General features: G+C 44.3%; 1 protein-coding gene across 1 annotated transcript; it reads left to right on the forward strand.

The window, feature by feature from the left end:
- Positions 1 to 143: 143 nt before the first annotated feature.
- Positions 144 to 21,575, forward strand: LOC308287759 (dnaJ homolog subfamily C member 16-like). The gene is made up of 15 exons (XM_080729012.1): positions 144 to 622; positions 3,225 to 3,291; positions 3,449 to 3,597; positions 5,625 to 5,800; positions 6,574 to 6,758; positions 7,171 to 7,275; positions 7,737 to 7,895; positions 8,255 to 8,385; positions 9,260 to 9,437; positions 10,497 to 10,679; positions 10,996 to 11,072; positions 11,235 to 11,315; positions 12,927 to 13,016; positions 18,145 to 18,315; positions 20,234 to 21,575. Exons 1-15 carry the CDS (start codon positions 393 to 395, stop codon positions 20,745 to 20,747), a joined length of 2,496 nt encoding a protein of 831 aa, XP_080585138.1. The 5' UTR covers positions 144 to 392; the 3' UTR covers positions 20,748 to 21,575.
- Positions 21,576 to 22,307: the final 732 nt, after the last annotated feature.

Consider the following 22,307-nt stretch of genomic DNA (forward strand, 5'->3'; position numbering starts at 1 on the left):
GGTTGCTTATTTGATTTCTCTCTCGCAAAACCTGGCAACGCTGGATGTCAGCTGGTTGGTTGGGACTTTGCAGAGCATGCGCTGTTGTGTCCATAATAACCACACACCGCCGTTAGCCCATATACTCTATGCGTTAGCCTAGCAGACAGTCCAGTTCGTGGTCCCGCAATAGACAGTACTGTACACCATAAAATGTTTACGTTTCCGAAGATCTGCTTTTAAGCCACGATGACGACCGTGTCAGCTGAAACATAGAACACTGTAGAGACTAAAACACACATAATTCAAAGCGACGACGATGACGATGATGATGATGGTTATTATCTGACCGGGTCAGCAAGGAGGAGGTTTACATTAGCTGCTGCTAAAAGGAAACATCATTTGTGACGTTGATGATGATGATGGGGGTCTCCTCCTGGACCTCTCTTGGACGGCCTGGGCGGCGGTGCTGCTGGTCATCATCTCCACTCTGGATGACCACGGTTGTCCTTCTGATTAGTGTGCAGCTGCTTCTGGTGGTGCAGTGTGCATCCGAGGTGGACCCTTACAGCGTGCTGGGGGTGGGCAGGAGCGCCAGTCAGCCAGAGATCAAGAAGGCGTACAAGAACCTGGTCAGAGAATGGTGAGTGGGGCCTGGGGGACCCTACCTGTCCTGACTGACTGACTCCATCATCATCATGATGATGTGTAGCCTACATCACAGAGGGAGAGGCCACTTCATTGCTGCTAAATTACGTGTTGGACCCCAATGTAAACAACATACAAGCTCTCACAGCTATATTGGCTGTGCTGTGGTTTCTGAAGTGTGATTGAGCTCAGTTGCATTTATTTGCTTTTGCCTCCCTCCCTTATTGTAATGTTTTGATCTAAGGCTAGTAGTGTTGTTTAGAGTGAGTGTTCAGACAGTCTGACTGAATTGTGCTCTTGTCAGCTTGGTACTGATTCTTTCAGATATTGTACTGGGTAATTTTCAATGTAGCCATATCATTATTTTAAAGAGTGTTTTGTGGTATTAGCTTGAGTTGGCTCAATTTAAAGTAGCTTGCCACTGCTGTCTACATTGACTTGAAGTGCTGTCCATGTAAAGGACAAATTAGAGAAGTTCTTTTACTTTACTTTAGTATTACAATTTTTGTTCTACATTCCTATGTAGCTCAGTGTCATTTTGTTTTCTTCTCAGGGGCAAATATTATATACTCTTGTGCTCCACTACAATTACCTGACAGATTCAGATTATTAAATGCAAATACATACCCGCCGTCCATCCATCTTCAACCTCTTATCCAGAGTCGGTCATTGGGGCAACAGTGTACACAACTCATAAATTATGATGTGTTAATTAAATTCAATGTTTTCCAAATTCCTCACCACACACTGTCACTGCTGTTGTATGAAAAAACACCACCAGCCAGTGAGGAGCCCCCACCTGGTGGTGGTGGTGGGCAGACCACTGTGCCACCAAGCACTGATGATGTATTCTTATAGGACACCCTCATCTTTACCTGAGGAACACATTCACAGCCAACATAGAAATGGCTGTCACCACGAGAGTGCCATCTATAAGTCTATTGTTACCTTGAAGAGGCCTCATTGTCGGGGGGCCTTAGGGAATATTCGTGCTAATCAGTCTAAAAGCGCCTCATTTTGCACAGATGTAGCCCAGGGCATGCTCTAATGATTTAGCTAGGGTGCCCGAGTCGGCAACCTTCGGGGTCGCCACAGCGACCAAATCAAGTTGGGCTCCCATCGACTTTCTATACAGGAGGAAAATACCCAGAAAACGTTTTTTTTTTTTCTTTTTTTTCTTCTGGGTATTTAAGTAGGATGTGAGGGGTCTAACTAGGGGTTTGTCATGATGCTGAATCCATTGCAAGCATTTGTTTTGCACAAACAACATTCCTTGGGCTACAAATGGCCCCAGAAAACACCCACAAAACTGCGAAAAGTGATCAAAAGTGATGACTCATCACTTTTCATCAATAAACCATCATTTTCTGGGGCCATTTGTAGCCCAAGGAATGTTTTTTGTGCAAGACAAATGCTTGCAATGGATTCAGCATTATGACAAACCCCTAGTTAGACCCCTCACATCCTACTTAAATACCCAGAAAAAAAAAAAATTCTGGGTATTTTCCTCCTGTATAGAAAGCCCAACTTGATTTGGCCGCTTTGGCGACCCCGAAGGTCGCCGACTCGGGCGCCCTTGCTAAATCATTAGAGCATGCCCCGGGCTACATCTGTGCAAAATTTGGCGCTTTTAGACTGATTAGCACGAAATTACCATTCTATCTCCCTAAGGCCTCCGACTATCAGGCTTTCTGATATGAGAACCGAAATGGCTCAACTCCTCTTTCACTTATAATGGGGAAAATCTGCTAAAATAGTGTCGCCCCTCATGTGCTCCACGTGCATGTGTGGGCTCGAAGCACACGCCATATAGATTTTTTTCTGAATGAAAAAACGACCTACAGAAGCGGAGATATGGATTTTATGTTTCCATTGCTTGCTATGGCTACAGAGGCTATGCTGACCCGGAAGCGATCCTGCATTTCTGGTTGATGATAACAATGATCGTTTTTATTCGCAAAAAAATTATAATGATTGCCAGACCCATGAAATGGGTAGGCCTACATAAGCAAATGTCTGTCCGGGTTTTCTATATAAAGGGTATATATGATGATGACATGATGATGACATGCCTACAAAAGGCATGATGTCATAAATGATGATGACAGACAGGGGGTCTGGCACAACCAGGTTGACCTGGTCTAGTTGCCAGACCCATGAAATGGGTAGGCCTACATAAGCAAATGTCGGTCTGTCCCTTTTCTATATAAAGGGTATATATGATGATGACATGATGATGACATGCCTACAAAAGGCATGATGTCATAAATGATGATGACAGACAGGGGGTCTGGCACAACCAGGTTGACCTGGTCTAGTTTTAATTACAAAAAGTGTCAGAATGTGTCCGTGGCTGATAGAGATTTCCAAAAAATTGTGTCCGAATAATATTTGGCTGAGTATGAGTTAATGTATTATAATATGATTGTGGAAGAGACTATTCTTTGTGAGGAGTTTGATGCTAGACAGTACCTTGTACTTTTACTCACCTAACATTTTGAATACAGGACTTTTATATACAACATTTAACAGAGTATTTCTATGTTGTGGTTTTGCAACTTAAAAATAAATAAATAGATTATTTCCCTTTTTTACAGGCACCCTGATAAAAACAAGAGCCCAGGAGCAGAGGACATGTTCATCAAGATTACAAAATCCTATGAGGTTGGTATCAGTTAATCTAACTCCGAGACAGATGTACAGTACAGATGTAACCAAATGGACCTGTAAGTGCATTTGGTTGACATCTGTTCAGTCTCAGATTTACAAATGGATAAACACACAGACGCAAAAGTCTCTCATGTCTCTCCCTCTCGTACAGATTCTCTCAAACGAAGAGAGGCGAGCCAACTTTGACCGCTATGGCCAGATGGAGGAGAACCAGCCGTTCAGCCAGTCCCAGCACCAGGGATTCCGCGGCTTCCAGAACAGCTTTTACTTTGACGAGTCCTTCTTCATGCACTTCCCCCGGTACGTACATGGAGGAGGGCAGGCCACATACTGATACATCGTTGACCCGTTAGCTAACGCTGAATTCACGCCGACTCGCAGACCGTGGTGTTCAGCTTTCTGCACTCTGAGAAAAGCTGCGAGGTATCCATGCGTCGTCTTATGGTGAGGAGCCAGTGTTGCCATGTCCACCTATTATAAGCAACTTTGGGCTTGTTCTTCTGTAAAAGTGGCTTGTTTTTTTTAAATACATCGAAGATGCGATTATAATCAATTTCTAATGGATAAAGCCTTGGCCTGGAACAGAGGTCATCAGGTGGTCCCCACCTTCTTGGAGTGTTTCGACCCTTAACCACAACATTTTTCCAGTTGGCAGTGATTGGCCAAATCATTGCCCCTCTCATCCAGGCTTCCAGCTATTGTCCTCTCTTTTATGCCAGAGCCAACAGGAGGCTCTCTCTGCCTTTTGTGTTCTTGGGGGATTGCAGGCACTGAGCGATCTCTAGGACTATTGTTTGTTCCTGCCTCGTGTTTTCCTACGTCTCACCAGACTGTTCGTCTGTGCGGTGTAAATATTGGTAGTTGTGTGTTGTTAAAATGTTTCTGAAATATTCAAAAATGTTCACATAACGCAACGTGACACGAATAGCCTATGGATATAGGTTTAAAGTGCTCATGTGGCCTATAATAATAGTCACTCTGGCTTGTTTTCATAGACCTGGTTGCTTACGCAGGCAATCTGACAGTCAACAGGCAAAATTGTCACATTCTTGCTTGTTTCATTCAGTGCACATGCCCGTCTGTGCCAAGAGTTGAATTTTGTTGAACTTTTGGATAAATTCCTGTGAGGCTCACAAGTTAATGATGGGAATAGAGAAATCTTTGACGACATTTCATTTACATCCAGCTGTGTGTTTATAAAACAAATCTTTAACAATTATGCAGAATATATAATTGTGTCATCGGTGATGGGTCATCCTCTCTGTCTGGCGGTCCAAAACTGTGACTCTTCAGGATTCAAATTCTAAAATAGCAAAAACAGCAGACCGTGTTTTGAGCTTGTGGATCTGCTACTTTTGATGTTTTTGTGTGACACTGTAGTGTGATCAAGTAGGGCGTTAATTTATGAAAATACACAAAAAGAGTTTTCTGCCCGACAGGCGACAGCAATGTAATGTTGACAATATGGGGAGCAGTCTGTGAGGTTAAATATAGCTGTAAGTCATTTCTGTGCCAGCCAGGCCATGTCCTTATGGTGACCCTTTCAGGGAAACTGGATATCGCAGCCCTGCCCTCCCTTCCTCTAGGGATGGGTACCGAATTTCAGTACCAAGCCGGAAATGGCGGTTCCTGGGTACCCAAAAAATATATTTAATTTCGGTACCGCTTATCGGTTCCTAGACATGGCTGACACGCTAGTAAAATAAATAAATAAATAAAGGCTTCATGTTTACATTACATATATTTTCAAAGATGTATTTGACTGTCAGGACCTGTCTAACTTACGTGACTATGCGACTTGTATTCCTACACGCACGCACGCGCGCGCACACACACACACACACACACACACACACACACACACACACACACACACACACACACACACACACACACACACACACACACACACACACACACACACACACACACACACACACAGAGAGAGAGCACATGCAAGCGTAGCGAGCAACAGCCAGGCAGGCATGCAAAATATGGATTGTGGAAAGCACTCTAAAGTGTGGCTTCATTAAAGCAGGGAACCCAAAGAAATGGGAAAGTGTAATACCATAGGCCTACATGAGGTAAGTTAATTGGCGCTAAGAAAGGTTCCATGTCTGTTTTGCCGAAACATAAAGACAGCGTGGCATTCATCTGACTGAAAGAGTGTACGGTCACAGTGTTTGTGTTGTGCCTGTTGCTGTTTGGGGGAGTCCTTAGCAGGAAAAAGTTTGAGAACTATTGATTAATTCAGAAGGCATTTGTAGAATCGGCCTCAGGTCTTAATGGGTCTTAACGCAGAAACCTTGTTCCCTGACCCTCTCCAGGTCCAGGGACTTCTCAGACAACAAGTACCTGCTGCACCACGTCCAGTACAACAGCGAGGTGTTACCAGACAGCTACCGGAGGCCGTACCTCATCAAGGTGACCTCAGAGTGGTGCTTCGCCTGCATGCACATCGAGCCAGTGTGGAAGGAGACAGTGCTGGAGCTGGAGCCACTGGGTGAGTACTGTAAGACTGCTGCTGCTGATGACCAGCCAGTCTCTCCACCACATGTTGTTAGCCATCGTTAACCACGGAAACTGGACAGAGGTTCTGTACTTTTATCCGTCTGGTCCAAATTGTAGATCTGCTATTGTAGGCCAATGTCTCGCCAATGCCCCCCCGCCGAGAATACGGATGCTGGGGTTCAAGTAACCTCGCATCACCACCTCGGAGGAACGCCTGGTTTTCATTCTAAAACAGAGCCGTGTGATCCGGTTTTGAAAAAAGGAAAAGAAAAATTGGGTTCCGGTGGCCAGTTGGTATCACATTGTTTTTGTTCCCCGCATAATGTGAATTCATTAGTTTAGTCTCGCTAGTTGTGCCACGAGTTAGAATAAAAAGATGGACACACCAAACAATTATAATACCAGAAAAAACAAAACGATTGTACCAAACTAAACAAATTTTAAGCTCTGGGAATCATTTTGGAGGCGGATCTTTGGTTCCCCAATTGGGTTTGGCCGTGGGTTATATCCGCTGTAGACCGGATCAGACAAAGAAGTTGATACTGTTTTGTTATACTTGAGAGGTGAGCAGTGGTGGAAAAAGGAATCACATTTTTTACGTAAGTAAAAGTATCAATACTGCAATGTAGAAATACTCTGTTACAAGGAAAAGTCTGTTAATCAAAATGTACTTGAGTAAATGTTACTTTAAACCACTGGAGGTGATTGTGCCTTGTTCTCCTGTAATAGGATTTATTCTTTTTGGAACCCCTCTTCTCTTTCCAGGCGTTGGCATTGGCATCGTGGACCTGGGCCTGGAGCGGCGGCTGGCCAGCCAGATGGGTGCCCACCGCGCGCCCTCCATCGTGGGCCTGGTGAACGGCAGGGTGACCTTCTTCCACCAGGCGGTGGTCAGGGAACACCTCAGGCAGTTCATGGAGGACCTGCTGCCTCAGAGGCTCGTGGAGAAGGTATTGAAACTGGAGCGGGACAAACACTATGCAGAAAAACAAACACAAGGCTACACTTCAATTCAATTCAATGGTGCTTTATTGGCATGAGAAAACATACAACGCAAGTGTAAACGTATATACAGTTGGAGTGGGTACAGCGTTGTGTAAACGGAGCTATGTCACATTGTGTCGTTACATACATGTTATATACACACAGGGTTTAAAGGTTTTTGAAACAAATAGCAGCATTCTTTCTCAAAGCGATTTTAAATAGTTTACAAAAAAGGCTCAGATTTAAATTGTGTTTAAAGGTAGCTGCTCTGTTTATATGTGCAGAGTTCTACTCTGTACAGATTGAGTGCGTGACAGTGTCCATTACAGACAGAGGACACACACTTGAGTTTAATTAGTTTTTTGGTTGTTCGTCCAGGTCTCGGATGCAAACTACCTGTCGTTTCTGAGTAGCTGGCACGTGGAGAACAAGCCCAGCGTTCTGTTGTTTGATCAAGTACCCGTGGTTCCTCTGCTGTATAAGGTGAGATCAGATGGCTGGGAGGAGCTGTGTGTCCAAAACTGTAGAAAAGCAAACTGTTTCCTTTCTCTCCCCCTCCTTGGCCTTTCACGACTGCTGAATTTGAATACTGTATATTTCCCAATGGTAGCCTGGGCCTTTAATACGCAAAATCGATTTTGGACCCCAGGTGTTTAAAAGGATTTACAGCAGACTTATATTTATTTTTGCACCGGGCCATTATTTGATTGCTGTTCCAATTAGAGTATAATCTCCCCAGCATTTGTACGGACGGAGGCGTTTATGTTTCTTCACTGTAATCACTGTGATTCTTTAGCTTAAGTCCATGTAATTTAATTCTGAGAAGGCGCAAACGTAACCAAATAAACCTGTATTTGTGTACTCTCTCTCTCTGAGCTGCAAATGGATAAATTAATACCACTGCTGCGTGAGGACTTTATACGTGTTGTTTCCCTATCCTGTAGTTGACGGCGTTTGCCTTCAGGGACCATGTGCGCTTCGGTTACGTGGACCAGGGCGAGACGTACAGCACGCGCCTGCTGCGCCAGTTCAACATCAACACGTACGCTCCAACCATGCTGCTGTTCAAGGAGAACACAGAGAAGCCTGCAGACATCATCCAGGTACCTGTTATGAATGATATTGTCCACCAGAGGGCAATCTTGACCATTCAAAGTTAAATATTTTGTTGTAACACTATCAGGAAACATTTGGAATGACATAACAGGCGATGGCTTTCTTTTTACATCATATAATTAAGCTTGGGCACAAAATTAATAATGTTGTACAGTGCTTTGTTCTGACCAGTTTCTTTGGATTATTCTATTTCATTTGGGCCATGGATAATTAACATTGGAAATCCTACTATTATATCCTAGCATCCTTTCTCTCGTAACATGCACTTCTCTCTCTCTCTCTCTCTCTCTCTCTCTCTCTCTCTCTCTCTCTCTCTCTCTCTCTCTCTCTCTCCTCTCCCCCATAGGCCAGAGGGATGAAGCGACAGGTCATGAATGAGTTTGTCTCTAACAACAAGTTCCTTAACGTCCCACGGCTGGTGAACCAGCAGCTGTTTGATGAACTGTGTCCTGTCAAGCAGTTCCATCGTCGCAGGAAGTACGATTTATTTATTATTCTTTTTTTTTGCCAGTGTCATAATCCTTAGTCCTCTACGTCAGTAGTTCTCAAGTGTTTGCAGAAAAGTGGCTGCAGGCTGTCGGCTGGCTCCAAACTAATGATGAACGTACTGTGATGTGGTGCAAAATATGCCTTTAACGTCCCAATCTGGCAGATAAAAGCAGCAGCTTTTATACAGAGAGCCGCTGCTTTCAGTCATCCACCTTTTGATAAACATGAGAAAAACCAAGAGCCCAAACAGCATAGTTCAAACGATTGATAACAGGAGCAGCCAGGCCTTGCGAGGCGTTGTGACTGAGCATGTAGATCTGCTATTTTCACAATATTTATCTGTGGAACCGAGTCACATTAAATGTAATACCTACAATTCCAAGTGCTTGTCAGGGTGGGGGGTCCCCAGTTCAAATATGTTTATTTTGGGGGTCAATTCAATTCAAAGGAGCTTTATTGGCATGAGAAAACATACATTTACATTGCCAAAGCAAGTGTCACAAATAAAATAAAAACTGTTGAAAATGGGGAACATATATACATTGGGAGGGGGTACAGCATTGTGTAAACATAGCTATGTCGCATTGTGACATTTTATATACAGGGTATAAAGCTTTTGGAACAAATAACAGCATTATTTTTTTCTCAAAATGCATTTAAAGGTATGAGCTCTGAATCCATGGTTTATAGGGTGGTTGTGTTTCTAGCCTTCTTTTGTCGCAACAGTTCACAAATCTTGCTACTGTGTTCGGACATTGTTGTATTTCTCCCAGTAGGTATGGGAGTTTTTCATCATTGGTCACTGCCTAAAAAGGTTTGAGAACCCCTGTATTAACTTGATAATAACATATCCGTTCTCCAGGTACTGTGTGCTGCTGATCACCGGGGAGGACCCAGGCTTCGTCCCGGGGAACCAGGCCTTCCTGGACTTTGCCTCGGCCAACTCCAGGGAGGTGCTGCGTTTCACCTACGTCTACCAGCGGCGGCAGCAGCCTCTCTGTCAGACCCTGCTCCCCAACCACGCTGTGCTCTCTGCTCAGGTCAGTGGCCCAACGGAACAAACAAACAGATCTAAAACTACTGTCTGCTCGGGTCATTCGCCCCAACCGTACAAACAAATAGCTCTGAAACAACTTGTCACAGGTATGTACACAATACCAAATGTACACAATACCAAGGTCGGAAGATAACACGCCCTTCAGACAAAAAATGCTCTCAGACATTCTGAGAGAATCGCTACTGAAACACGGGTTTGATTACATGTAAATGAGTCATAGAAGTCAGCGTGTCTTCTATGGAAGCATGTTGTGCAACATGTAGCTGTGTATCAGTGGTATCAAAATTGTTCATTTCAAGGACCCCCAAAATGATATGTATTTGGACATGGACCGCCATCTCAAAATATATTTTTTCCAGGGAAACCCAGAAGCAGCCATTTGAGTAAAGAAATAAGGCTTTAAAAAAATATATATACATATTCAAAGATTTGCAAAACATTTTCACGTTTTTTTCAAAACATAGCAGATCTACAAGCTCACAGTGTGTCATGAAGTGACACGCTGTGAGCTTGTAGTTCTGCTTTGTTTTGAAAAGTATAAAATAATGGTTACAAATAATGTAATACGAGTAGTTAGGTGGTTCAGGCATCTAGTACGGATGTCTCCCGAGCGTCTCCCTAGGGAAGTCCTCGCTGCATGTCCCACTGGGAAGAGACCCAGTGGCAGACCAAGGACCAGAAGGGGGGGATTAGATTTCCCCAGGAGGAAGTGGCTAATGTTGCTCAGGAGAGGGAAGACTGGAGCTCTCTCACTGTGATGCCAGCAGGGGAACAAATCCCTTTCATGCCCATATATGGAGATCCCATATGTCCTCATCACTGCAACTCTGTCCCCTTTATGCCTATATACTGTATGGACATCTCTGATGTCTACATCACTGTGACATCACTGTGACTCTGACCCATTTATGCCCATACTGTATATGGAGATCCCTGATGACCACATCACTGTGACATCACTGTGACTCTGTGCCACACTGGCCAGATGGCCAAGACATGGTGCAAGCTCGCCCTTACCTTACTGGTGTATATGTACTAACAGGTGGTGATCCTGGAGAGACGCAGTCAGAGTGGTAAGGTGGTTTACCGCTCGCTGCCTGGCGGCTGGAACGGCAGCGAGGAGGATAAGTACCGCCTCCACGAGCACCTGGAGCTCCTCCAGAGAGACCCCGCCTACCTGACCACGGACGCCACGCTGCCTGACCTCAACAACGAGATGGCCCCTGTAAGTACAACCCTTTCAGGACGCCTGCGACCCCCCCCCCCCCCCCCCCCCAAAATATTTGAACTTGGGACCTCACCACCCCCACCCTGTCAAGCACTTGGAATTGTACGAGTTGTCAGATGTTTCTTTATCTTTATCATCAGCATATGGCATGAAATACAGCGCGCACACACACACACACACACACACACACACACACACACACACACACACACACACACACACACACACACACACACACACACACAGTACTGTTATTACTGTCATTCTTTCGAACTTTTTAGTTTGGTTATTTTTTCCCTTCTGTTTTTCCAAGATGTTTCTGGTTCAGTGGATGAACGCGGCGTATGATTACTTCATACAGCTATATGATGACCTCCTCTACTCCAACTGGTAAGAAACATTGTTTAATGACAACTACTTCTGGGCAGACAGGAGGACTCCTAACGTGTCTTAACTCTCTGTCACTGGCTGTGGCCTTTTAAGACTCAGGGATCCAGAACAGCAAAGTGAAGGTGTGGTTAATCCGTATATTCTGTACGTCTTCTCTTCCAGGAGGGAGATGATGCCCATCCTGTCTCTGATCTTCTCGGCTCTGTTCATCCTCTTTGGCACCGTCATCATCCAGGCCTTCAGGTAAGAAGAGGGGCGTTGTTGTGGCGCAGTGGTCAAGAATAATAAGTGCGTTAAGATAAGAAAACATTATTGTCCATAAAATGTTACATAAATTGAGTGTCTATCCACAAGTTTCCAGCGTCCCATCGTGCATTGCGCAGAAGGTGGGCGTCAGTTCCGGTTAGCAGCTGCGTCGCCGCCGAGCCGAGTGTAACATAATCATAATCAGCCAAAGCAGTAGCCTATATTAATAATACCCGGATGTGTCCCACACCTAATTCTACAGTAAATTCCCACGGAAACAGATGGATATGAACACTATCGGCGCGTGTTGTTGGTGGAGGAAAGCCTGGTGGGGAGAGGGTGAGCTGGTACGGGCCGGGTGGTAGAACTTGTCAGCGAGTACGAGCTGGGGTGGCACCTGTCAGCACGGGGACAGTTTGTCGGGATTGGTATGGGGCTTTTAAGCCGTGACATCATTTTGTAGTCAGACCTCCAAGCAGATTTATTATCAATATCTGTCCCTCGCTATTTCAACAGATCCGAGACAAAAATAACGACTAAAGTATAATTCTACCACTTTCCTTTCAACAACAAAGAGAAGAAAAATTTGTAAATAGTAAAAATAGTAAAAAGATTCACGGGCGCTGGGGCCTTTTGCCCCCAAAAGTTCTCCTCTGCCTACAAAATGATGTCAGACTTAACAGCCCCATAGGACGGAGTCACTTGAAACCCTTGAAAATGTCCATGGCCCTTGAGAATCCCTGTTCTACTCCATATACCTCTTATCTCCATATTTGAACTTTTTGTGTGTGTGTGTGTTTTTATTTTATTTTTTATTAACGCCCCTACTTGATAACACTACAGTGTCGCACAAAAGCACAAAAGTATCAGATCCACAAGAGTTTCGAGTTTGTAGATCTGCCACTTTTGTTTCTTTTGAATTTAAAAAAAGTAACAGTTTTGGACATATGAGGTCTCCACCCGACACAGACGACATGTAGAATCTGATCTTTGTTACAGACTTATCAGTAGGTGCAGATCTCTGATGCTATGTGAGACTAATCCCTACCATCCATACTCACTGAGACATTCAACAGTCTGGTTTGTCTTATTGTGGCTGTGATTATTCACTGGCAGCCATGGGTTCTAGACGAAACTGAATCCAACTCTGGTGTCGTTGTTTCAGAAGGCTTCAGATTAAGGGCACGTTGCTCTCATTGCATTTTTCTCCAGTCTCCCTTTGATAACAGCTTTTAAACACTTAAACAGTCTAGACTTGAATAGTTTAATTTGTATTAATTTATTTGTGAATTCAATTTTCCCATTGACTTTAATGGGAAGATGCGAAAAAGACGACCCAAGGTTTGGCACACTACTCCTCAAGCCATATGTCTTGTCAAATCGACCGGCTTCATCGGGAATGGTGTGCTTCCATCTTGCTAAGAGATATCTTGAATAGTTTATTAAAGATATAGACTTGAGTAAGTCGAGTTAGCTTGCTACTTGAATGGCTTTTTTCCGCCTACACCATATCTCTTTACCAAAAAAGGGACGATCTTCAAGCTCTCAACATGTCACGTTGTGAAGGACACTGATTCTCATTAAAATCATTTTCTGTTCCCATTCCAGCGAGTCGGGTGAAGACAAACCCCAGAAACCCAAGCCAAAAGATCCACCAGCCAATGAGGACGATGCGTCTAGCAGACAGAGTACTTCAAGGTAAACCCTTCCATTCATCCATCCGTCTTCCCTGCAATGTCCGGTACATGTCTACCAAAATGAATACATCCTATCACTGATTGCAGAAATATTTTTCATTCACAAACTGATCGACACAGCATTTATGACCACCGTTTCCATGAAAAAACAGGAAGCTGACAGAGATCCGGATTTTCCATCACGTCACATCCTGTTTCCTGTGGGACTGTGTTTAATTCATGCCCAAATAATTAACATTAAATTGCGTTTCTGTCGTTGGAACATTGTGAACATTATGAATAATGAAGAGAAGGCTTTCGCACACCCAGTTCCACTCTAGCAGGTGCATGGGTGACAAAACATTAGGAGGAGATGTGACGAGCAGACAGATTGACCCGCACACTGCCTCTTGTCCGTTTTAGAGAGTTTATTAATAATGGAGCAACGTTTCGGTCGTAAGACCTTTCTCAAGCTTGAGAAAGGACAGATGTTTCTCAAGCTTGAGAAAGGTCTTAGAGAAAGGTCTGATTATGTAATAATTGTGACACATCTGTCCCCCTCTTTTCTGTCCTCACCCCGCAACCGTAAAACATCAATCACTCTTATTGTCTCTGTCGGGTGGTCTAAAACTGTTACTTTTCAGTACGCATTACGTTTAGAGCTTGTGGATCTGCTACTTTTGGGTATTCGTTTACGAAAAAAGTAAACGCATCCCGAACTAGTTCGGCTTTATTTGGACCTTATTAACTCACTCCCTGCTAAACGTCCTCAGAACGTCTTTTCCCCTGGGGATGTCGGTGCCAGACGTCTTCTGGACGTCTTTTACTGTACATACTGTACACAAAAGATCTCAGCCTTATCCAGCCTCTCACAACATATGATACACTTCCTCAAAGTCTGACAGTGTTTTTTACAACATTAAACAAAAGTGCACAGCCTCACATGAAATTAAACATCATTAAATTGTCCAAAAAGAAAAACCTCTTCTCAGAAACCTGAAACCAATTATACAATGAGAGCGAGACGGGTAACCAGAAAGCCGTGGCTTGTGTGTGGGCGTGCTAGTGTGTGTGTGTGTGTGTGTGTGTGTGTGTGTGTGTGTGTGTGTGCCAGCCAATCAGCTGGGTGGTCCGCTGTCTGTTTCAGTACAACATTCAAAACCTCTCTCTACCCTTCTCAGACAAAAAAAAAGTAACAACAACACACAGACAGATCGCTGTATAAATGGTTGTAAAACATTGCCGATATGTTCACACAACTAACACAGCACGTCGAAGTGAAAAACTATCGTGATGTCCCCACACACACACACACACACACACACACTATAGCAATCCAGCAAGCAGATACCAGTCCGCTTTCTGTTTCAGACAGTACAACATCATTTCAATTCAGTGCCAAAAGTAACAACAACAACAACAACACAGACAGATCGCTGTATAAATGGTTGTAAAACATAGCCTTACCTGATAGTTTATAATCCATAAACCCTGAAACATGACGGTCGCTCAAACAGACCGTTAGCGATCGGTTTCTCCTCTTTTTTTTCTCCCTGCAGGCATGCTTGGCCATGGCCAGAGCAGTATAATCAGAGAGTGGTGTCACCGCGGGGTCAGAAACAGCGCTGGTCACGTGGTTCATTGTCACTTTACACCTCATAGACTTCAATGCATTTTGTAAACTTCCGGTTCGCCGTTTGTCACTATACGCCAATAGATGTGTGCGTAGAAGACCTGGCCCCATGAAGTGAACGGGAGTGACGCAACTCTAGGGCTCTGGCCATGGCGTGAACGAGTTTGATTCAGCTCACTTGAACAATCCTCCTAAACCTTCCATCTTCAATGCACAATCGGGTGCCGATTATGTTCACACAACTGATCGACGCGTCGCCGACCCTGCTGTCCAGGCGGCTCCAGAAGCGCAGCGCCCAAGAAGAAGCCAGCGCCCTGTGGCACCCGCGGCTGCTGCAGTGGAGAGTGGAGACCGATGGCAGCGACTCCAGGTCTTAGACGTAGCCTGAGAGTCACTGCGTTCAGGGATCTGGCTGAAAGTTCCTACGACTCGGAAGAGACGGACCACGGCGACATGGAGCCGTAGGGATGCTGCCAACACCAGTGGTACGAAGCATTTTATTTGTATTTGTATCGTGTTTGAGTCTCTCTCTCTCTCTGTACTGTATGTGATCGGGCAGCTGCATACCCCTGCCATACCCACTCTGATCTGCGCGCAATGAGCCCAAACACGTTGGCAAACAACGCCAGGCCTTTCCCAACGGATCTGTGCTCCTCGTTGTGTTGCCTAGTTGAGGTTGCGTGTGCGCGCGCGCTCGTTGCTCTAGAATAAAATACAAATGTTCATTTTGTGTAAATCATGACTTTGGTAAATCAGAAGGGGGGAACAGCATTTGTATCGTGTTTCAGTCTCTCTCTCTCTCTCTGTACTGTATGTGATCGCTGTGTTCTGCATACGGAGTGAGTGCATCTCTCCCAGTGGCGTCAGTTCAGAACAAGCTAAAGTATGGCAACATGACTGGTGTCTTGCACGCGCGCGTGCAGGGCACGCGTGCAAGACACCAGTCATGTTGCCATACCTTAGCAACAGGCACGATGAAAAGTAGAGCCTACATTTTTATTATTTACCTCTGTAGCCAAGGTATGGCAGCTGCATACCCCTGCCATACCCACTCTGATCTGCGCGCAATGAGCCCAAACATTGTGGCATTTGTATAGTTACATGGCTTTTGGAACGAATGGCAGCATTGTTTTTCCTCATGTATTGATTGATTGAAGACTTTATTAGAAGTTTGCATAGGAAAAGGTACAGTTTCATGACGGTACAGTTCACTGGTACAAGGTCTACTAAAAGGTTATCCATGAAAAGACTAAGCTTATTTCCACTGGAAACCATTGAAGTATCTCATATAACATTGAATGACAGACAAATAGAACACAGTACTATGCAGTAGATATGTAAAGAAAAACAAAAAAGAAAACAGTAAGTCTGAACAAACAGTATATACAATGTATGCCCACATGTATTGTGGATCTTTCTCTAGAGAGAGATTGAGCGAGAGCGCCACTGTGTGGGTGTGCACGCATGTTGCAGTTTAGTTTTGTACTAAATCTGTGTGCTTTGTTTCTTTGTGATCAATCTAGACACTTGAGTGTGAGGAGCCAGGTCCATCTGCAGGTGACAGCGAATCATTGGTTGGCTTTAGTCAAGGTACGGTTATTTTTGTTACAGATGGCCTACATTTATTGTATCTGTGTTCAATGCTTTTATCCATCTAAAAATCCAAACATCCACATAGCAACTGTAAAAGTCTTCATTCATTCTAAGTGTCAAAATGCATACATTGAGACATGATGGGGATGGAAACAATGTAGGCCTACTGATTTTGTGCACAATATTACCTTGCAAAAACTATAACTAGCCTATTTTTTATATTGTGTTTTTCAGCTTCTGAGCCAGTGGATTCACTGCCCAGCTCTTCTGTTCCTGACATTTTTATTTTATTTCATTTGAAACCCTCAGCGAACGTGAGAACTGAACTTTTTATTCTTTGTCATTTACTTGAAGCACTACTGAAAGGGTGGGAAATGTTCCTTTTGTCATTGCCATTTACTTGAACCACTACTGAAAAGGCGTGGAATGTTCATATTTTGTAGTTTACTTGAAAACCACTACAGAGGGGGGGGGGTTGAAATGTTCCTTTATTCATTGTCATTTACTTGAACCACTACTGAGAGAATGAGAACACTTGTTTTTGTCATTTCAAAAAGCACTATTGAGAACTGTGAATGCACTTGAAGTCTGTAAAATCACTTTATTTTTTATTCATTGTTATTTTTCCCTTTTGTTTGAAAACACTGTAAATATCTTCTGCATCACTGAAGCCAAAAATAAAAGGCAGAAAGGAGTTCTGATCGAGAGTCTACTTTACTAAAACATGTATTCAGTTTGTTCCTAGAGGTGTTTTGGGTGATACATGGCCAATTTTCTAAACAACAGAACATGTTTGAAACATCTGGATGGGAGCACTGGAAAGAAGGCGACTTCATCTTTCCAGAGAGGTATAGTTTATATAGTATTCATAGCTCCTTCATATTTATTCAATTTTCCCCCCAAAAAAAAACTCTTCTCAGAAGCCGTTTTTTCGCCATACCATACCCTATACTTTTCCACCTTACGAGATCAGCAAACATGTTTGAAACGTATGGTTTAGAGCGTTGGAAAGAGCACGAATTTGCCTTTCCAGCAAGGTATAGTTTATAATAGCAATCATATTTTATTCATAAGTTATTCCATTTTCAAAACTAAAACATGCTTTTACTCAAAATGTCTTCTCAGCAGCCTGTGAAGACCCCATACCATGCCCTTACTTTTCCACTTTCTGAGATAAGCGAACATGTTTGAAACGTATGGTTTGGACCACTGGAAAGCACACGAATAGGCCTTTCCAATAGGCCTTTGTTTTGTTATTTTATGCCTCAACATCAATGCGCAATTGTCCCTCCAAGATGAGTGAAATCGTCAGAAATCCTTGGCAGTTCTATTGCACAGGCAAGTTGAACTTGGCAGAGAATGAGTTAACGTTCGGGGTGCCGATCCCGAACTAGTTCGGCTTTAAAAAAAAAAAAAGCACCGGGCTAAATTTTCGAGCCGGGCCGCCGGCCGTCATCTGTTTACACGGCCCGCGAGAGCGTCGCGCCGCCGATATTTCCCATCCATGCAATCCAGGATCTTTAGAGCTCATTTTCTCTGTTCCATGCATATCCATGAGGTGTGCAAGGTTTAATCACGGCTAAATCGCCGAAAATAGGGCTTCTAAAATGCTTGGTAGCCAATAGCTAACTTCAAGCTAACTTCATCCTGTTCCTGTTCATGCACAAAGGAAAGTGTTCAGGCGCGTCATGGCTGCGCACGGCTTGTGCATATACAGCGTATGTCTATGGTGGATTCTATGGCCATTGGGCGCCCTCTAGTGGTGATTCTGGGCACTGAAAGAGTTACAATATGGAGATAAGAGTTTTCTGCTCGGTTTCAGCAGCGTTATGCTTCCCTCTTGTCTTGCCTGCCTCTACCCTTCTTTTGCAACATCACACATCATGATGACATCTACTGTACCCTTCTCCTCTGTCCCACGCAGCCGGCCTCCCAAGAAGGACTTTGTGGAGGTGACGGAGCTCACAGACATCACGTACACCAGCAACCTGGTCAAACTGAGGCCTGGACACATCAACGTGGTGCTGGTGCTCACCGACGCCTCCAAGAGCGCCCTGCTCAGGAAGTTTGCCAAAGAGGTGTTCTCTTTCTCCGGGTAAGATGTGCCTCCATAGGCTTAACTCTTTCAAAGCCACAGAGGTAGATTGACGAGAATTATTAATTAGGCAACCAAGCCACAGACGAAGGTTGACGAGAATAGGCTATTTTTGTTATAAAACAACTGAAAATACATTATTTAACAAACAAGGGTTCCGTACGAAACCTAAACGCTTGCCTCCAGTGGCAGATCATGTGACTGAACGAAAACGCGGAAGTGCACGGTCCATTCTGGGTCTGCCTGGTTGTGATTCTGGTTAGAATGCATTATACATAAAAACACACTTTCCTCCTCACCCGTAAGTCGGATTTTCATTCAGAAAAAAGATCTGAGCAGCTGGTGGCAACCCGGTTCACATGCACGGAGCGCGTGCGTGGAGCGCCCGACGCAAAAGTAGCGATTTGCTCATTTTGTTAGAATGGTTGTATGAGTGTAACTATGGTGGAATTTAGCGTCACCCAGGGTACTGAAAAGAATGGACAGAACGGATAGATGTGTAAACAGCGTTTTCTTGTGGTCATAAAAAAACACTGAAATGGGCTGGCAGTAAAACTGTTAAAGCCAGACACTTTTGATTTGCTCTCGAGTTATTTAAAGGGCTTGAAACCAAACATTCTTTTGTTAGAAAGTTAAAGCACTTCAGTAACGGTACCGGTAGTCCCTCCAGCTCTTTAATAAACAGAAAATACATTTTCATACAAACTATAAACTAACTAAGATAACCACATAAAGGTTGATTATCTGCCCAGATGATCCTGTAGTGTGAGGGGTTTACAGTTCCAATGTAGAAACGTCCCGATCTGCTCCCAGATGCATGCCTCTAGAGTCCAGCTGTAGCAGTCAAGGTCGTGGGAGGTGAGAAAGCATTAAAGCAACAACAGAAACTAGGTCAGTTGATTTCCTAACTGCCGACAGTTGGCTGGCTTGAAGGAGACGACGACAACACTGCAGGCTAACATGCAGAACCCCAGTTCAACCAAGTGAACTCTAGCCTGGAAATCAGATGAATCTGCCACAGCAAAAAGAAAAATAGCCCTGGGCAGATTGGTCTAGCACTCTCAGTTTGCATTACATTTCGTTCACCCCAGAGTTGTGGGTGAGCAATCAGTGCCCACTATTCAGAGTGGGATTCTTCTTTGATGTTTGAATCTGTCGGTAACCGCCTCTTGATAATGCATCTTCCACTCCGAAGTTCCCATGCCAGGCTAAGTGAACTTGAACATGTGAGAAATACCGACGCCAGTGGTTCTCAAACTTGTAAATTTTTAAGGACCCTCATAACTAAGAGTGTACAAATGGATCAGATTGGTTGAATCGTATGTTTTCCCTTTGACTCAGCAAGAAGCCCTGCACTTTTGTTCTGATTGCCAGTATTTTGCTTCTGCCTCTAGAGTCTAGAGAGGATTTAATTAAGATTAATCTGTGCTTTGGGGTTTCACCATAGGAATGGAGAACACCCCTTCAGGGCTTTCTGTGATTATTGTGACCAAAAACCTGGTGGCTTTTTCCTGACATTATTTACACAATCTGCAAATTCAGGCCAATTCTCAAAGATGAAATTTTAGTTTCTTATCAAACCAGCTGTCAGTTTCATAAGTGGAGTCGTTTGTCAAATAGAATACATTTTTAGTCAAGTAAAAGTAAAGTAAGCCATAAATTACAGAATAATCGATCGACAACGTTGCCCTGTGATATGTTGTGCACGCGTCGCCTTCGCTCAAGACTGTCTTGAGGCATTGGTAGCACACTGGAGTAAGAGACTCATTATTGCACACATTGAGTGCTATAGGCCTGGAAATGGGGGGAAATACTTTAGAAAGTTTATGGGAAATCTTTGAAAATGCATTGTGAAGTGTGTACTGGGAACCCTGGTTCCATTGGCTGTCCCTGCTCCCTGTCTATATCCAACCAATAGGAGCCAGACACTTCACTTCTCCTTCCTGAACGCGGACAAGCACCGCTACTGGATGCCCTCCCTCCTGGCGTCCACCCCGGACGCCTCCCACGGCCCGGGAGGAGGAGGCCTCTCTGAAGACGACGACGAGTCCTCCTCCGAATCCTACACCGGCCACGTGTTGGCCCTCAACGGCCACAAGAAATACTTTTGCCTCTTCAGACCGGTCTTCACCGGAGACGAACCCAGCGGCGACTCCCCCGCCTCCGCTGCCTCGTCCTCCTCCTCGAGAAAGTCCCGCTCCCGCTCCAGGTCCCACTCCCGGTCTCGCTCCAGCTCCAGGGAGGACGGGCCCGGGTCCGGGGGGTCGTCGAGGAGGGGCTCCACCAGGGCCACCAGCCTGGAGGTCCATCACAAGCTGGACCGCCTGGGGCTGTGGATGGAGCGGCTGATCGAGGGCACCCTGCCCAGGCTACGCATCCCCGCCTGGCCGTCTCTGGACGCTAACAACACCTCCACCTCCCCAGAGAGCTGAGGAGGGCAAGGCTGGCTCACTGCAGGCAGGGGCGTCGCACCAAATTCGGGGCCCCGGGTACAAGGATTCACTGCGTTATTTTGTGCTTTAACTATTGACAAATAGCAGATCTACAAGCTCACAGCGTGGCACCGTGCTGCGAGCTTGTAGATCTGCTATTTCTGAAAAAACGTCTTTGAAGGTTTTTTGAAAAACCTATGTTTCTATATCAGTGGTGCTCAAACCCCCCCATCTCAAAATATTTACTTTTGAAAAATAGCAAATCTATTCAATAGCTAAAGTGTAAAATAATGAAGGCCCCTCCACCTCGGGCCCTAGTAACTCAGTCCCCCCCCCTGTGACGCCCCTGACTGCAGGGCTGAAAGGGAAGACGAAAGGGAGGGGGTTGCTGCCTGCTGTGCTCTTATTTCTTTGATTCTCTGTAAGCGATCTGGAGTGGGGTTGGGATCCTCTTTAGGAATTTAAACGATTTCCAGTTCATAAACGATTCCCTCTTAACGGTCCGATTCCGTAACTATGCCTATGACTGCGAGAGTGTGCAAATGGAATCAGGTTTCCATTTGTACAATCTCAGAGTTATGGTGGTCCTTCATATTATAAATATAATACCATCCGTATTTCTAATTGCATAGCAGACAAGGCGTAGTCCACATAACCAGGTCTGAACAGCGTGATAAAACATGTTCTGGAAACAGTTTCAAATTAGGGCATTCACCAAATATTCGAATATTCGAACATTCGAATATCAAAGTCACTATTCGACGTTGTTCACCAAAGTCGAATATTCGCTTATTTTATTTTATTGTTTTCTCTTTAAAAAATATATAGTTTATACAGCTTGTAGGTATTACATTTAATGTGACTCGGTTCCACAGATAAATATTGTGAAAATAGACGATCTACATGCTCACAACGCCTCGCGTTGCGAGGTGTTGTGAGCATGTAGATCGGCTATTTTCACAATGTTCGCCTCTTGCTTACTTAATATTTGACAGTTTGGCCAGTCCTGTTGAATATTCGACTATTCGAATACTTTGAGGTCGAATAATTTGAATACTAAAAATCACTATTCGTGAATGCCCTATTACAAATGTGACGGAACTGATTCCCCGTTCCTCAATGTTGGATCCGGTCCCTCCGATTCCTCCGGTTTCCGGATCCCAACCCTAATTTGGAGTGTAGCTTCACTTGGTTTCCTACGTTCTTTGTTATTTTTGTGTTTGTTTGCAACACTGAATTGTAGAAAAGCCCTGTTTACAGGATAATATTAATGAGTTTGTTTTCTGTGTAACTTATTTTAGAACAGATAAATTGATGGAGAATGGGTGGAAAACCCAGTGCAGACATTTTAACTATGTGCCCTATAAGACCTAAAAGACTTACCACCACCAGGCTGATGAAACTCCATATCAGCTGTGTTTTCTATTTTTGGTTCAAGATAACTTAAGATATCGTGTACATTTGAGGAAGTAACATAAATTTAATTTCAGTTTTTTTGATGCGAGCCTGCCACTAACTTCCAAGTGATATTACTTTCATAAAAGGCTGAGGCTGAGCTAA

This window comes from Nannobrachium achirus (assembly GCF_963921795.1).
Source record: "Nannobrachium achirus genome assembly, chromosome: 6".
Classification (NCBI taxonomy): Eukaryota; Metazoa; Chordata; class Actinopteri; order Myctophiformes; family Myctophidae; genus Nannobrachium; species Nannobrachium achirus.

Bases quoted from the DNA above. Each gene is read 5' to 3' on its own strand.
- LOC308287759 (XM_080729012.1), top strand. From the start codon at position 393: ATGATGATGATGGGGGTCTCCTCCTGGACCTCTCTTGGACGGCCTGGG. The intron at 6,759-7,170 runs GTATTGAAACTG...TTGTTCGTCCAG, and splicing joins CTCAGAGGCTCGTGGAGAAG to GTCTCGGATGCAAACTACCT. The intron at 7,276-7,736 runs GTGAGATCAGAT...CCTATCCTGTAG, and splicing joins TGGTTCCTCTGCTGTATAAG to TTGACGGCGTTTGCCTTCAG.